General features: G+C 47.7%; 1 protein-coding gene across 1 annotated transcript in view; it reads right to left on the reverse strand.

Moving 5' to 3' along the window:
- The window catches only part of KIAA0319L (KIAA0319-like ortholog), a 21,402-nt gene that overhangs the window by 2,437 nt on the left and 1,803 nt on the right, over nt 1–17,162 (reverse strand). Inside the window, exons 2-17 of the mRNA XM_009871999.1 lie at nt 15,023–15,714; nt 10,779–11,070; nt 8,996–9,097; nt 8,133–8,230; nt 6,919–7,006; nt 6,084–6,176; nt 5,846–5,978; nt 5,069–5,297; nt 4,462–4,585; nt 3,833–3,965; nt 3,340–3,488; nt 3,074–3,225; nt 2,781–2,919; nt 2,278–2,437; nt 890–1,032; nt 149–271 (exon numbers count right to left, since the gene is read on the reverse strand). Coding sequence (XP_009870301.1) covers nt 149–271; nt 890–1,032; nt 2,278–2,437; nt 2,781–2,919; nt 3,074–3,225; nt 3,340–3,488; nt 3,833–3,965; nt 4,462–4,585; nt 5,069–5,297; nt 5,846–5,978; nt 6,084–6,176; nt 6,919–7,006; nt 8,133–8,230; nt 8,996–9,097; nt 10,779–11,070; nt 15,023–15,714 — 2,850 coding nt within the window. The remainder of the gene's footprint in view (nt 1–148; nt 272–889; nt 1,033–2,277; nt 2,438–2,780; nt 2,920–3,073; nt 3,226–3,339; nt 3,489–3,832; nt 3,966–4,461; nt 4,586–5,068; nt 5,298–5,845; nt 5,979–6,083; nt 6,177–6,918; nt 7,007–8,132; nt 8,231–8,995; nt 9,098–10,778; nt 11,071–15,022; nt 15,715–17,162) is intronic.

Raw genomic sequence — 17,162 nt, forward strand, 5'->3', positions numbered from 1 at the left:
GTAGGGAGACCAGGGCAGGGGTATCTCCTCGTGTGAGCATCGTGTCGGAGACCCCGGGAGAGAGCTGGGACCTGTTATTCTGCCCACCCTGGATTTCAAACCCTGTTCGCTTTCCAAAGATGAACAATCCCAGAGAGGCTGCACGTACCGCAGTTGCTTTCGCCATCCCCCATCTGCACCCTGAGGAAGTTCTCCATCCAGAAGGGGTCACAGACGCAACGCTTGGTGAAGGAGTCGCAGCGCCCATGCTCGGAGCAGTTCAGCTGACAGGCTAGGGACCAAAACCAGCAAGGTGAACTGCACGACTCGCACGTGAGGCAAAAACGGGACAGTCTAGTTCAATACAGCCAGCTCCCCCAGGCTCTGGCTTGAATCTAGTCCCTCTGCAGTTCACCCACAGCTCAGCTGTAATCGCAAGCAGTAAGAAGTGCAAATGCAAGCACCCAGGCCTCCTGCCAGACTAAAAACGATAGAAAGGAAACGTTTCCTTCAGACTGATGAATGTGCTGCAGAGGAAACGAGTACGTTCACAGCTACCAAGAGGTGTAGCTTCACTGCTTTCAGCATGACACTCATGCCATTGGCTGCGTTCCACTAACGCCGCATTTTAGTCTTTTAAGTACCAATCTGCTTTTGATTTTGTGAATTCCCATCTTCCCAGCAAGACTACGAGTAACCGTTTCTGAATGGCAAACAGACAGAATCAGTTGGTAAATAACCGAGTAATGTGGAGCCCAACAGACTTATTTTTCTGTTTCCCATTTACTAACACAGAAAAGCTACTGCAGGGCACGCGTGTGCGCTCCCAGATGTTTTTAACACACACAAAGGTCCTTATTCTGGCAGAAGGGAAAAGACATTAGGTCGTAGCACAGCGACTCGTACTTACTGACTGTGTTAATCTCTAATGCCCTGAAGATGAGGAAGTCTGACTGTTGTTTCCGTAACTCATTTTTTAGTGTCCAGGCTACGTCTCGTCCTTTGAAGATCTGATGGGGAGGCTGGTTCTGCACAAAAAACACCATCTTCGTGCTGGAAGTTAGACAAAAACAATTATCTGCAGCTTCTCCAAACATCAAGTAGAGAGTCATGCTCCTCAGTCCACTGTTAGAGAGACTTATTCAGAATTCCAAATTTTTATTGCACTAAATTTATGTTAGAAGAACTTGCTCCCCTAGGTTGCAGAGCCCTGTGTAGCCTTCAGAATCACAAAAGGGTGCACGGATGCTTCAGATTTATTATTACCAGTGAGCCAATGAGTCAACAGTATATTACTGAAGCCCTTGGAGTATGTGAAAGAAAAAAAAAACAACAAACCAGCAGCCAGGGGAAAAATACCTTTTTTTAAACAGTACAAGTTACTTCGGCAGCTGAGGCAAAAATGGGATCTTAAAGCCATCTGTCAGAAAATAAGCTCTGCTCTTTTATAACACTTCCCACTCTTTTGTCTACAAAGTAAAATTATAAACAGATGAAGCATTAATTACAAGAATCCCCAACCTGCCTTACTCTGTGAAGAACAGTGGCAAGTGGCCTGGTCACAGCACAGGTCGAAAGGTGATATTACAACAGAAAGTGCTGGCTCTTCTGTTCCGAGATTTTCAGGCTTGCACAGACAATAAGTTCTGATTTTACTGCTACAGTGGGCAACGTGGACACAGAGGAACCAACACATCAGTGAACTCAGGGAAGTGTAAAGTGTAACTGCACGTGTATTGCTGACTTGCTGATGACTTGAAGCGCACCCCTTAAATCTTTTTTCAGTGCTTTATCTACCTTAAAGCTATTTCTAGTTATTGTAAAAATTACGTGCAATATCGCACTTATTTCATGGGACTAGTGCTCTGCTGTTAAGCCTGTGGCTACGCCACTCCACGTGCACAGTCAGGCATCCCCGAGCACACCTGCAGTCACGACAGAGCTGCCGGTACGGACACACGAGCTGCTGCAGCACCAGTCGCTCAAGGTTCCTGCAGAGCAGTGGATTTCCCAGACCAGCCATTCGTGGAAAGCTGAACTCGATCAGGTATTTCCAGGCCAGAGCACCATGGCCAGGATCCAGCTAGGCCAAGCCGGCCCCTGCACAACTTGCTGGTTACTCGGAGCTGAGAAACACCATCCAGGCAGGCAACATGACCCTGGCCTACAGCCCTGCCTCCAAAGCAAACTTCTGCTTGTTTAGTAAAAGGGATCAGCTATAGTTTATTGTGGGTTAAACAGCAATCAAGCCCAAGCTTTCCTTATCTCTTCAAACACACGCTCCCAGACAAGCCTTACCTTTGCTCAGTGTACGGCTGGATCTTCTGCACGGTGATGTCCGAGTCGAGCACTCCCAGCAGAACGCCGATTTGTCGGATGAACATTCCCTTCTGCCTCTCAGTCAGCTGGCTGACATTAACATCCAGGATTATCTCCACAAGGTTATTTTTCCTAGGATCTAGTGGGAATGTGGATAACGCAAATAAATCTTTAGAACTTCTATTTAACAGCCTGGCTCCAAGTCAGGTTCCTAGGACCTTTCCATAATGCTTTGCCTTTGAATACAACACTACAGAATCGCGCTGCAGGAAGCGATGCAAGTCTATGACTTTCACAGGTGAGAGCAAGCAGTAAGAGGCAGTCCCCAAAAAACACATTAAAATACAAACACATCCCCCAAAACTCTTGACTTTTACAGTTGGGAGCTGGACTAGACCACCTCAGTACGCTGTATCCAGACAAAGAGAGGACTTGCCAGCGCACGGTAGGTGAGCGGGGTGCAGCACACACCCCAGACTCACCGGGTTTGACTTCCACCGTGGTCCTTTCCACATCGCTCTCTCCTTTGGCATCTGTTACTCTGAGGTGGAATGTGTAGGTCCCTTCTACCAGGTTGGACAGGAGGAGGACAGGATGGTGGTCTGAATTATTTAAGACTTCCTAAAACCCATGCAAAAGAAGCATCAGTACACAAAGGATCAAACTAGCATGCTGTACCATCTTATTTAAGGACATCACTGCAAGGTAAGAGGTGCAACAGTTTTCTCACGACTCTTGTAATGCTGCACACTGCCACTTGAAAAAGAAACCTCACCCCAGCTGCAGGGCTGCCCTCATCCCGGGTCCACAAGTAGCTGACAATTCCCTTATCGTCAGAGGACTTCGATCCATCCAGCTCGGCTGTATTTGTGGGCAAGGTGATGACCACATTACCAGCAATCTTTGCAACCGGCGGCTTGTTTATCTCTAAGCAAACAGAAAAAGAGCAGTTGGAGAAAAAATCTGGCAATACTGCAAAACTACTGCATTAGGTCTCCACAACAACCCGCGGCAGGCAGCCCTGCTCAGGGCTGCACGTACCTTCTTTGACAATGACATTGACTGAACTCTGGCTCTGCAAGTTCCTCTCGTCTTTGACTGTCAGAGTAAACTCGTACGTCCCAACTTGAAGGCCTGTGACAGTGGCAACACTGCTGTTGGCATTCTCCAGTTTGACACCATCCGGGCCCCTACGCAAAGCACAAGGGCATCAGCTGGAACTCTGCACAGGCCACAGGAGCCAGGCTCACACCAAACTGGGGGCTCAAGCTCAGTTTGTGGGAGTGCAATCAGACAGTTGGCTGGAAATACAGAGTCCACGACAAAGAGCAAAATTATTTTCTCCAGTTACAGCAAGATAATTGGAAGAGTTAAGTGCAGTATGCAGAACAAAAACCCTTGTCTCATTCTCGTCACCAGGGAGCTTGTCAGGCTCAGTGTGGCCAGGATTTAACACCAGGGAGGTACGCAGGGGTGTGTTTGAATTGAAAGGCCCAGGTACTTGCATAAGAACAGTCCAGGAGCTGATACCCACCGTGTTTTCTCCCAAAGAAAGGAGACTATCTTCTGGTCATCTGAGCTCTTGCTGCCATCTAGAGTGGTGCTGTCCACAGGAAGAGTTAATTCTTTATCTGGACCAGCATCTGCTTTTGGAGGCTTATTGTTCTCTGAAAAACGATGCAATTGTTTTAATACACAAGCCATAAAAGGTGACGCTTAAAACCCCAGCATAAAAAAAAAAGTAAAAAATGTTCTCCACGGTCCCTAGTTTATTTCTTGCCCACTATCTCAGCATTGTGATCAGAGAAAGTGAGGTTAAAAGCCGATTTTTGCTCTCATTCTCTAAGTACTACTCCACTTTTCCCGCTCCTGTCGCAGGATCTAGCACTGTGGGCAGAGACAGCTGGTTGGAAATACAATCCTGCCATTACGGTGAGATAACGTCAGTTAAACTACACTGGGTAAAATAAGAGAACAGCCTAGAAAGGCAAGATTCCTAGAAACTTTCTATTGTTTGTTCATCAGCCCAGCACGGTCTAGAACTAGAGCAGCTTTTCTGAAAGCAGCACCAAGCTCCCTTAAGATCCTCAGGACATGCTGACAGACCGGTTGTCACCCCTAACTGGGGGACGGAAGCAGCGAAAGCAGCTGAAGGCAGCTCACCTGGCTGGACTATCACCGTGACCTCCGCAGTGGACTGGTGCCCAGCAGAATCCGTCACTATTAGCTGGTAAGTGTAATCACCTTCTTGCATTGCGGAGAGCTGCAAAACTGGTGTCCTCACCCCCTTTGAGAAAACATATTCACATATTAAAAAGAATTCCTATGCAGATGATGACAGACTAGAAGACTCTGCTTCTAAAGCAACTGTTAGCAGCAGATTCTAGGGGCTTATTACCAACTCCTGCCATGGGGCCAGAAGTCTGGGCCGTTCAGACACGCAAGGCACAGCTAAATTTACGCAGAGCAACAAGGACTATGTGGAACATAACAAGAGGAATGACAGAGGAGGTCAAGACTTTGAGATTCAACAGTTAGCAACACAGGAAAAACCTCTGGGGAGTCCTGTGCAAATCACAGACACCGTGAACCTAATTCACGGACTTTCTTACTCTGGATTTAATTTTCAGTGTACATTTAATCACCACACGCTCACTCTGTAGGATTATAAGAAACATTTGCTAATGTCCAATTCAAAATTATTGTATTATAGGAAAAAAAAAGCCAGCTAGTGAGTAATCCAGGCTGAGTATCAGCGACCTGCACTGACCTGCATCTCCATCACCTTCCCTTTGCTGTTAGGGCTGAGCAGCCACTCGTAGCTGACGATGCTGTGGTCATCGGTGCTCTGATTGCCATAGAGGGTGATGGAGTTCTGAGGGAGGGTGATCACTTGGTTTGGGCCCGCATTTGCCACTGGAGGATAATCCACAGCTTTGTTCACGGTCAGGTTTGCAGTGGTGGAGTTGCTGGCACCATCTGAGTCCACCACAGTCAGGCTGAAGAGGGGGTGGGAAGTGAAAAGCGTTGAAGAGTCACGATTACCAGGATTATTTATTTTAAATGGATCTGCTAATGCAGTGCAGGGACATCACACCAAAGGAAAAAACACAGAACAAACACCGAAGCAAGATCAGCCACTATCTATGACTCAGGTACTGCATTAGGCCTCATTCACTTATCTGGGACAAACAGACTGCATTTAAAAAAATGGATTTAAAGACTGCATTTCTTCCTTAGCCAAATAGTTTAGATTTGACATTTCAAGAGACATTTTGTAGCACTGGCAGACCATTCATCCTCTTCTGCCATCTTAAACTGGTGCTACAACTTAAGAATAAGAAGTAGCTGGATACTTTATCTCTTCCGAGGTGACAAGTTATGAAACTACTTGAAAGCACAGGAGCAGAAACAGAGAGTGCAGCACAAAACAGAGTTCTCCCTCGTTGTCTTTTTTTTTTTTTTTAAATAGACTAGCACTTTAGCAACCTTCTACATTTTACTCTTAGGGGGTGAGAACTAATCAACTCTTCCAGGTACAACCTACCTGAAGGTGTAGTTCCCAGGTACCAGGTTGGTCAGTGTCAGTATGGCAGTGTCGCTGGAAACCTTCTCCTCCCGCAAAGGGCCCTTCAGCTCTTCCCAGTGATAGCTCACAATTCTGTCATCATCGGTGCTTTCTGTTTCAATTAGGGAAGGAAACACACATCACAAGGAGTTGGAAAATGCTGCTTCACAAAACCCAGACGCCCAGTTCCCGACTTCAGTACTGGGCAGGTACTCACGGCTGCCGTCGATAACAGTGGAAATGGTTGGCAGTGAAATCTCCTGGAACTGTGGGGACACGATGGCAACAGGAGGCTGATTCACCCGAGGCTCTGCAACAACAGCCAAGCGGTTACAATGGCATCTACAGGCAGATCACACCGAAAGCCCTGCCCAAGCAGCTCCGTAAAACTACTCTGTCTTCGTGTGCCTGGAGCAGCACAGAGAATAAATACTGTACATCCTCCTCCCACCCTCTCCAGCCCCTGTCCTGCAGTTCAGGAGAGGAGCATTCAAAGACTCCATTCTAATGGAGCAGCACCTAGCGCTTCTCGCCAAAGTGTGGCTGCCACTCCGAAAAGTGACTGATTTTGACGCGTGCTGCCAGCTGCAGATTCACTGCTTATAAGGAACCCATCAGCAACAGCACCCAGAAGGCCAGCCACACACTTGCTAATTTAAGCAGTGCAAGAGCACTTCTTTGCCCACAAAGGTTGTAGAAAAAGTCTTGCTGAAGCGTGCAAAATAAAGTGGTTTTTTACAGAAGAGGATCTATAGTTGCCCCTTTACACAGGCCATGTAAAAAGTGAGACCTGGTGCACATACATCAGCTCATCTGCAAACCATGTCCGACAGTACGGAAGGAGATTTGACTTGACCTGCCTGTGGTGGGGAATGATATTCATTACTAGACAGAGAATAAAAGAACCTCCAAAGGACCTTCAAAGCTCTGGCATCCCTTCATTTCTTGCTCCTGCTGCTAAAAGGTTTTTCCCAATTACAGCTAGTTTTTAGTCTCTCACGGTTTGCCCAATACAGATGAAGTTAAGCAAAGACACGACTCCATCAACTCACTTGGATTCACTGTTACGTTCACGTAACCCTCTCCATGTGCGTTTTCCCCATCGACGACGACTTTGAATTCGTACAGACCAACAGTAAGCTGGAAGCAAACACAAAAGGTTATTTACCTTCGGGACGGCAGCACCTTGCCAGGAGCCATCAGAAGGTGACGTTACCACACACCGGCACAATCTCACATGAGCAGCACAACCAGGAGCAGTCACGCTTCAACCTACGCACACACAGCAGAGAGGGGTTTCCATGCCAAAACGGCGTTACATAGCTCTTACAACGGCCACAAAGAAACTAGAGACTAATATCTCCTTCTACCACAAGACTGTTGGCCCTAAGCTTTATTTTCTAGCAACAATAGGCACAGAGAAGAGATAACGGAGATGAGGTGGGGGTGCCTGGCCACAGGAATCTGTACTAGCAGGCTGCAATCGAGATGAGAAAGGCTGCGTGTGAGAAGAAAGCATCTTCTTGGGTGTTCTAGCAAAGGAAAGCGTTTCTTCTCTTCCATCTAGGTGACATGAGTCTGGCAGTCACCTCGTCACCATTCACTGCTGAGAGAGGGCAAAGGACTAGGCGCTGGGTAACAGTGACGATATCCCAAAGGCCGAAGCCTCGACACACAGACATGCTTCTCTCTGCAGCATATTGTGACTAATGACTGAAGATATTTTTCCGAGTGCAGCAGAATCCAAGATGCTCCAAGGAATGTCTCATAAACACAGAACTGTATATTAATGCAATACTTAAAGCCATTTCCTTGTTAAGAATTCCCACACGCAGGAACCGGCAACCCTTTCACTGTCTGAGCTTGCCCAACAGCAGCAGCCAGGGACATGCTCTGAGGAACTCCGCAGCTCTCCCTGACGGGATCCCCAAGTCCCTCTGTGAGGGGAGAGTACAAGGCTTCAGCCCTAACAAGACCACCACCATACTCAATCCTTTGTTAAACTGTGCCATTTGCATGGCTCGACACACTGCTCGTGGGCAGCTCGCAGATCCTGAAATCAAATTTCTTCTTTCCCTCATGCCAGATCAATCTCCTTTTCATAAGAGACTTAGAGGGGGGCTTGCAGTCAAACCTTGGCTGCCTGCCCATTGTGCAATTTCCTATTCATCCTGAAATCACACACAAGTCTTTCCTGGCTGCCAGGGTCCCCATCTTCTCCACTTGGCACTTAACACAGTAGGATACGAAGCAGCAAGAGCTTTACCTTAGATAACTTGAGGGTCTGGGAGTGCTTCCCTTCCATTTCTCCACTGTAGTCTTTCGGATGAGTGATCAATTCCCACTCATAGGAATAAGTGGTTCCTTAAAAAAAAAAAAAAATAAAACAAATACCTGGATTTTTCTAAGTCTTTCTGCCATGCCTAAAGAAAAGCAAAGGTATTAAACATTTACAAGGCACATTCTGCTGCACTATGGAGAAATGAGACAGCCTGGAATTTCGGGCTGCAGCTTTTTGGGAATATAACCAGGAAAAGAGACAATCTGTGCTTCTAAACGTATCTACTCTGGAGCCAAACCCCATCTTTCAGCCTCTAAGGCATGAAAGAACTTTGGAACAACCACAGACAGCTCCAGGACAATAAAAAAAGTCCTATCATGCCCTCAAATCCTGCAGATACAGCATAACGTCACTTTTTGACTGGTGATGTATCTACCCCTGCTGCTGCACAACACGACCTGCTCGCCTCTCCACTGCGGGCAGATAAAACCTTCACAAACATCCGTCAGTGACAGGCACGATGAAATGAGGAGTGTATAAAAACGTGTTCCTCATCACATCAACCCCCCGAACCCGATTCCAAGCCACCAAACCAGAGATCATTTGCCAAGACCCTTCGTCACCTATCGGCAAATATCCCAAACAGCTGCTGGTTCCTCACACCCCCTGCGCGGAGCACTCCACCTCCCCAGCCTAATGACTGTGTAGCACTTCCAGTGGTTTTTTGTGTCTTGCTATTTCCTAAAGTTCTGCAGGAAAGCGTGCTCTGACAAAAGACATTTTCAGGATTGTCCTATCTGCCATTTCACCATCACAGGCCCTCAGCACAATTCCCAGGGGAGCCTTACCAGGTGGTGGCTCAGGAAGCACAAACGCATTCAGCTGAACTTCATTCTTTGGCAGGGTCACTTCGACGCTGTCTCCAGCGGAAACCACCAGCTCCTTCATAACTGAGAGAGGAAAAAACACACAGAATTGAAAGAGGAACAGGAAAACGATTAAACACGTACAAAAACCCCACCTTGGTTTCAGAGCCTGCAGAATAAAAAACCCAGCTACAAACGGCTGTATTGTGTAAACACCCCATCACTCAAGACAGGTCCTGTTTCAGGTTTCATTCTCATCGTTAATGCAAAAGCACTAATGGGGTTTTACAATTTAAGACAAGCCCAGAATTACTCAGTCATCTCTCTCCTGGCAGATATGGTGTGGGGTCCTGCTCCTTTTCTGGAGACAAAACATGACCCTGTGGCACTGAGCAGGGGAATCTCCTCACCAGGGAGGGTCTTACCCGGCGGGGTTTTGGCAGAGAACCCAGTGGCAGCCTCGTGGCACAGCGAGACAAACACTGCTGGTTACCAAACCGCAATTCCCCATCTTCACAAACATACGAAGAATCCACGGTATTTCTTTCTTCAGAAACTGCTGGGGGGCTAAAAGATGGGGCTTTTTTTCCCCCCACACTGAGTATGGAAACTCAACCTGCAAACTTGGTTTTATTTGTATTTTCTTTTCAACTCCTGCTTAAGAATTTTCAAATAAATTGACAGGTAGTTTGTTTTTAGAGACTACAGAGTAAAGACTTGAAAACTACAGCCAGTGATTTAAAGTTACTTTATCCCACGTTGACCCTGTCAAAGACAATGGCTCAGAGATGAACACATAAAATCCAAGTTGAAAAAGATGCGGGAAGTGTCACTAAACATTTAACCTTTCCTCTATCTGCTTATAGCTACTGGAGTTAAACAGTTAAAGAAAATAAATCCATCAAATTTTTTTTCCCCCCTGTCAATTACTCTCAGACTTGGGATATTGTAACTCTGTTGGTCTTTCAGCTGCAAAGGGTTCTAAGGCAAAAAGAAATCTGATCTCAGTAGGAAAAAATAAAAATATAAAAACCCAAACAGACAAAAAACCCCAAACCCTGCTTGGAAAAACTACGCTTCACGTCATTGTTGTATTATTTAGCAAAACAAGGAGGCCCTGGCTACATTACTTTTCCAACACAAGCCACTGAGGACATTTAAAATATATTTTCCAGTTTTAGCTGGGATAAGCCCTTAAAAAGAATATTAACTTGTTAACACAGGCACCCAATGAGCTTCCTGCCAAAAATTTCTTTGGATGCAGCATTTCCTTCACACTTTCATTTGTTCCCTTGTAAGGAAAAGGAACCCTAAATTCAAAGGATATTCAGTCGTGAATACTTCAGCTAACGGGACCGTGCACTGACAGATCAGGGACAGAAGGGCAAAGAATCAGGTTCACCCCATTTGAGCGGACATTAAGATTTCTGCTCAGCTTGATAGCGGCATGTCAAGACAACTGAAAGAATGCTTCACGGGACTATGCCTGCCACCACGTCTCAACTTTCACTCAGGAAATTACGATAGCACCATTATTTTTGAGCTGCTCACTGGAACAGATCCAGCACTCACGTGCAGATTTACAAGACCAAAATCCCACTCAAGACCTAACAGGGTCTGTCCAGTGCAGGCACCAAAGCGTGGACCTCAGCACTTCTCCAGGTGTGCCGTCATTTCTGAAATCATCTCCTATTTTTCAGTGTCGCAACAGCGTGTCACCAAAACCCCAGGAGCCAACATGTGCTGGAGCACTGTGTCCCCTCACCTGGCGTGGTGGCGGCAGCAGTCGGTGACGCCGCGGTGCTGGCCGGGGCCGTGGGAGCGGTGCCGTTGGTGGGGATGCCGCTTGGCACAGAAGTCGCTGCCTGTGCCTTTGCTGTGCTTTTTGCCGGCGCGGGGCTCGCTGTGGGCACTGCGTCTGAGGAGTGAGGGTGGACCAAAGCATCACCTGCCTGCCCGGGCTTCTCCGTCTTCCCCGTGGCTGGGCAGCCCTGTGCTGCAGGACTGGAGAACGTCGTCAGCGCCGATGGCTCTGGTGCAGCTGTTCCTGCGTGGGTCTGTAAAGGAAAAAGTTGCCTTAGTTTGACTTGAACAGGGACTATCACTTTTGTTTTGCTGTGTTTAACTTGCACTTCACCTTCTCCAGTTAGGGCGGCTGAAAAGCACCTGGCTTGGTTTTTCTCCAGAAGCAGAATGTTTTTCTGCTTCCTCTTCTCTCTTCTGAATTGTTTCTCCACGTTCTTCTTCCCCAGCAGCCAGGCCATTTCTAGCCCACTCAGTACCAGTTAGGAGCACAGATTTAACTACTACATCGTAAGTACCAGAGCTGTTGATGTAGCAAATGTGACAGAAGATCCAGATTCAGATTTGCAGTAAGCGGAGCCAAAAGAATAGCGAGGTCAGATAGACAGAAGCCAAATAAACAGGGACCAGGAAGTGGGGTTTACTTGGGCCATTGATTTGGGCCCTGTATTCCTTTTTCTAAAGCTGTGCAGTGGGCAAGCACAAAGCAGGAGGACTGCAATGGCATTTTTATGTAATAATGGCATCATTGCAGCAAAAGGAAATATATTTCAGAACGACTCTTCAAAGCAAGGTGACCTGACAAACAGTTCCCTGCGCGCACGCCACAGGAGATGCTGCTGGGGCAGGGAGCTGAGCTCGCGGGCAGAACGTTTGCTCGCATCCAGGCAGGATGAGCCACTTGATTGAAAACAATCAAAGGGGCAGGCACAATTTCCGTTCGTTTATCACAACATTCCTTCCACAGTACCTAGTCCCATTCCAGCTCTTCGCCTGCCAGGCAATCCTCTTGACAATTCACCTTCCACCACACGGTCCGTGCGTGCAGCACATTTTCTTGAGCTGACTATTTTGAGAACATCTGCTAAATATTTAAGATAGAGCCACTTATCTTTGACTTGGGAAGTGTTTCAGAGCCGAACTGCCCATCACTACTCCCCACTAGAAGAGCTGATCAAAAGCTCGTATTGGAGGAAATAACCTCAAGCTTTTACACCATGCTGCTGGCACTCGGTCGAGCAAATAGGAACTGGGACGCTGCTCTAGACCGCAGTGGGCAACATCCTGCTCAGTAAATGGGCTGGCCTTCAGAAAACACTACGTGCAAACTGTAAAAATAAAGCCGCGCTGCACATATGGCCGGCTGAGCCAAGAGCACCGCAGCCCAGTCTCCACTTTGCCTGCTAATATTTGCAGTGAGCCAGATGCTTCCTTGTCTCCCTTTTTTAATGCCTAAAATCCCCCCACTTCACAGTTAAGAGAGATCTTCTTCCTCCCAGAAGTCTTCAGGATGAATTGACAGCCAAATGTCTGCTGAGAGCTTGAATTAGATAAGCTTTGCCTGGGGCAACATAACAGTCAAAAATGCCTCTAATGCTTGCAAGCTGAGACATTTCTTATCTTTACTCCATAACCCGAAATTCTTTAAAGCAAAGAACAGAAGATTTCATTCCTGGGGATAAACGAGAAGGAGACTAGAAGTTTGCCAGCTGTCCTACCTTATTAGTTTAGAAAATATAAGTGGCATATCGGCCTGAGGGAATGCAGGAATATCAGGCACTTTTGATTCCGACCCCTGACTGCCTTTGGTCTGGGACAGGCGACCTGATCTCCCTGTGTGAGAGTCCTGCACCTCCAAAAGGAACCAGAGCAGTATGTGCACCAGAATATGCACTGAACTTAAGTTCCTTGAAGGAAAAATCCCAGTGTTCTGGAATTTTCTTTTTTTTTTTTTTAATTTAAACTGGTCTTACTTCACTAAACGTGGTCTGACTTTACAAAGCGGGCTCTTTTCAGGTTAGATGGCGTCCTCAGGTGTGTGCGCTAGGTGCTGTGCCTGTGAAGACCCTTAAGACACAAAAACGAGCGATGCTGTAAACCGCTACCAAGTTAGTGCTGCCTGCGAAGAGAGACCTTTCCTCCCTCCTCACAGGGCGAAAAGCACCCAGCACCACCAGGGAGAGCGTGACAGCGAGAGTCAGACACTGAGCTTGGTCCCAGACCTGTGAGAGCAGAAATGAGCTCTCTGGCTCCACTTTCAAGGCTCAGCCTCTCCCAGGCTGCCTGCAGAGCTGCTGCAGTGCTGCTGCAGCCCTTCCCTCAGCAGTGCTGTGCTTCAGTACCTCTCCCAGTTGGCTGTGAAATGCATCGCTACATTTTAAAAGTGACAGGTACTTCTGGCAAGGAGGCAGAAAGCAATTGGTGCCTGGAAAATGCCACTCGCTTGAATAGAAAAGCACAGATTTCTCTCCCTTAGTTAAGGACCGATGGGTAGGATGCACTTAGTTTACCCCAGTGCACTCTCCTTCACCCATCTCTGTTTCCATCGCATGGGTGCAGTAAAACCACAACTTGCTGCTGGCTGCACGTTAGCAAATGACACCGCAGATGGTTCAGAACCACGAGAGGAAAACTGAAACTGTGTGAGGCAATGTTTTCCTAAAAGTGCCACGTGACTTCTCCCCGAACCTCTGGGAGCCAAGGAAAAGATTTGACTTCCACATATCCAGTGCTCACCAGCAGAAGAGGAGAATCTGCACATTAATTTCTTCCTCCTCTTCTGGAGAGGTGTTCAGAGCCACTTTGACCTCAGGTGTCCCTGCCCATCTGAGACGTACGATGCTCTCGGGCAGGCAGTGATGACCCAGTAACTCTCTCCCCTTCCAGCCTGCCTGTACAGAACGCGGCGTTAACGGCTCAGCATCCACCTGCTGAAGCCACGTGCTCCATGGACCGGACCAAATCTAGCTCAGGTGAAACTCTACCCACTTCAGCGTGTGCGTAAAATGACAGCCAACCCAACCTGGGAAACTCCCTGCTTTAGCTTCCCTCCCGCAAAGGCTGCCCGTGTCCCAGGTACACAGCCTTGAACGTTACATCCTTGGCCTAAATCGAACTGCCCACAGATCAGAAGCGCCAGGGCAGCTGCACAGCTTGCCTTGTATTTTGCAGGGGAAAGCTGGATGGTTTGATAACCAAGGAATTAGCCCAGGGCTGGGCAGAACCAGCTTGGCTCCATACTCCTGTTAAGGTGGATTTTTAAAAATTCTTTTCCCCTCTTCAAAAAACTCTATCCTAAACCTCAAAAACGTGACTGCCGGGAACTCCATCACAACCAATGTATTTTAGAAAGAAGTTTTTGTTGTGGTGATCCTACATTTTGTCAAGAGATAGGGACTTTTTTAGTAAAAGCCAGTAAGCAGAAGAAAATCTGTTCCCCAGCGTACCTCCAAGCGTGCACCTTAATGACAACGGGAGCGCTTCCGAACGATGGGAAATCCCGGATACTGATTAATCCACATAACTCAGTATTTACAACCAGTTTACTGGACAGACACGGAACAGCAAAAATATGACAACTCAGAAGGCAAAGCTGCAAACTGAACAAGCAGGGAGACAGAACGACTACTACCCATGAGCAACGGAAGACATTTAAGACTGGCTGCGAAGAAGCCTCCCCAGACATTGCACACATAACAACTGAAAGAACGAGGTCACTGTGTAAAACTCAAATATTAGGAGAAGGAAAGAACAGGCAAGGTGGAAATGCTGCAATACTGCAGGGGAGAGAGAATGCTGAGATCTTGAGTCAGCCCTAAACGGTGTGGAGCTCTGGAAAAAAAAAAAAATCAAACATTTGTAAAGTTTTAGTGCATGATTTCACACAGCACCCGGGCTGCCCCGGAGCTCTCGGCAGGTTCCCTTGGCTGCTCTCCACATCCTGCTCCGTGGGGTGGTGGTGGCTCAGGCCAGTCACAGCCCTACCTGGAACCCGGGTTTGAATATGACGAAGAGAAACAAATCCAGTCAAGTTTCCAGAACAAGAATATAACTACACAAAAGGCATCAGGCTTCCACAGCGCTGTGGCAGAAAGTTGTTAAAGGAACAGTTTCACAAAGTGGAATTCTTTCATTTCACCATCACATGTATGATAAGGCTCCAAAACCCGCCTGCAGCCCCACGTCAGCCCCAGCACTCACACTGACCTGTGCTAAGGCGACACCATTCGTGTCGCTCGATCTGCTCCCGTTATTGCTTTTAGTAGGGAAGAGGCTTTTGGTTTTCTGCTCTCTCCGATTCTCTTCATTTTTCAGCGAGTCTTTCTGTTGATCCGGACGGCTCTCAGGAACAGGCCTGTCTGCCACCAAGTGCCTCAGTACTTGATCCTTCAAGCGTTCTGCTTCACTCTGGCCACTTCTAGCTTTGCTGTCCAACGCTCTGGCTGCAGCCTCGCCGCTGGGGCTCGCTGCTGTGACCCTTTGCAGGAGATCCACCCCGTTACCTGCCAAGTTCCGCCTCTGGAATGACCTCCGCAGTCTTTTTTTCCTCTGGACAGGGATGCCCCAGTCCAACCACTCATGAAAGGAGGTCTTCAGGCCAACTTCCATTCGAAACTTTGAGAAGTGCTCTGTGCTTTCTAATTTCTTTAAAAAAACCAAAACGGAGTCAGAAAACCCAGTCCTGTCTGCTTGACATGCGCCAGGGGTGGTGCAGTTCACCTGGATGCACATATTTCCCAAGAACCAAACGGCATCACAGGTGGGGCTCTGGCAGCAAGCGGCCTGACAGGACCAAACCGTGTGAAATCCCTCCAGGAGCTGGAGATCTTCCCACGACCTCAGACGGCCACCAAACAGGATCTTCCCCGGCTCGCATTCAGAGCTGTTCCAGTTTGCACCTGGGAAATGGGAAGGAAGACAAAAGCAATTCTCAAACTTTCAAAGCAGTCGACAGCAGATCCTCATCACTACTGGCAAGATGAATTTAGGGCAGAGGAGTGATGGGGGAGATAGGACAGTAAAAGGAGGGCTTCTCACAATCTACACCTGCCCTCTGTACCCAGTACTTACACAAGATTTTAAGCCACAGTCTGTACCTCCTACTAAAGGGACCACCATGGAGCTAAAGAAACAGTGACACCAGCTTGGTCCATAGTACAAAGGCATTTTTAAATCTTCCACGCTGAAGTTTGAGGTCAGTCACTTATTTTGACCAAAACTGATCCACTGAGAAGTTGTTACACCTTTGAGAACAGAGGTTTGCAAGGCCTGTCCTCACCACCTGCACCACCACGGTGCGTTCTGTAACAGAAACTATGTCAAAATGGCTTTTTTTAAGAGCCAAGTTATTTCAGATCAGTGTTAAAGCAACAACTGCTTTGCATATGGATTTTTTTTTTTCCTTAGCATGAAAATTCAGAGTGCTGCTTGCAGAGATCAATGGATTAAAGGCTTCCAAAACCCAGCTCTGCAGATTAAGGACTCCCTAAAAATAGACTAACGACCTATGGGACTGTTACACTGTGCTGTGTTCAGCATCCAGGGGATAATAGGTCACTGGAAGATTACTTCACAAACTATGCTGCTGGACTCTGAGGAGTGCAGCTGGAGAATATGCTCCAGACCCGGCTCCCTGCCTGTCAAGAACGGAGTTCTTCAACACAACACAAATGGGAAACTTTTATCTCCATTAAGATATTAGAATTAACACTATTGCTGTGGGTTAGCCCTTCAGACCCAGTTTAGCCTGAAATTTTTTTTTAAGAAATCCTGTTTTGTTAAAAGTGAAGCATTGTCCCCAATATATCCTGTGCAAAAGGTAAACGTGCTGCTTCCCACATCCCTAAAATCCCTCCCCCTCCTCAACTGCTGCTCGCACATCTCTCCTCAGACATCAGTCCTGGCTCACACACACCACCCAAGTTAAGGCCTGACACTCAGCCTGTACTTGCATTTCATCTCTGGAAAGACAAAAAGCTTTCTGCCAAGAAAATCGACCTGGCCTGTTCACAAAGCACTTTCTCCCCAGGAGCCCAGAGGAACACATCATAGGTCACCCGACCTGTTGTGACACGAAACCACGTGTTGCTACTCATGGTCCTGGGAACAGGGACCCGCACAGAATGTGGGGCAGCACCTGCACCAGAGGGCAAGCGGCAGCAGTTACTGACTCCTTACTGAGAGCAGCCTGCTCAGTCCCCTCCTGCCCCGTGTGCCGGGCCCTACGCGAGCACACGTGGCAGTCGCACGCAGGGACTCGTCGGCTGGGTCAGACCAGTAGATCCGGTCCCCGGTGGGATCAGCGCCAGCAGTGTAGGAGAAAAGCACGAGAAACCCGTCAGCAGGA

The sequence above is a fragment of the Apaloderma vittatum genome, unplaced genomic scaffold, assembly GCF_000703405.1.
Source record: "Apaloderma vittatum isolate BGI_N311 unplaced genomic scaffold, ASM70340v1 scaffold2316, whole genome shotgun sequence".
Lineage (NCBI taxonomy): Eukaryota > Metazoa > Chordata > Aves > Trogoniformes > Trogonidae > Apaloderma > Apaloderma vittatum.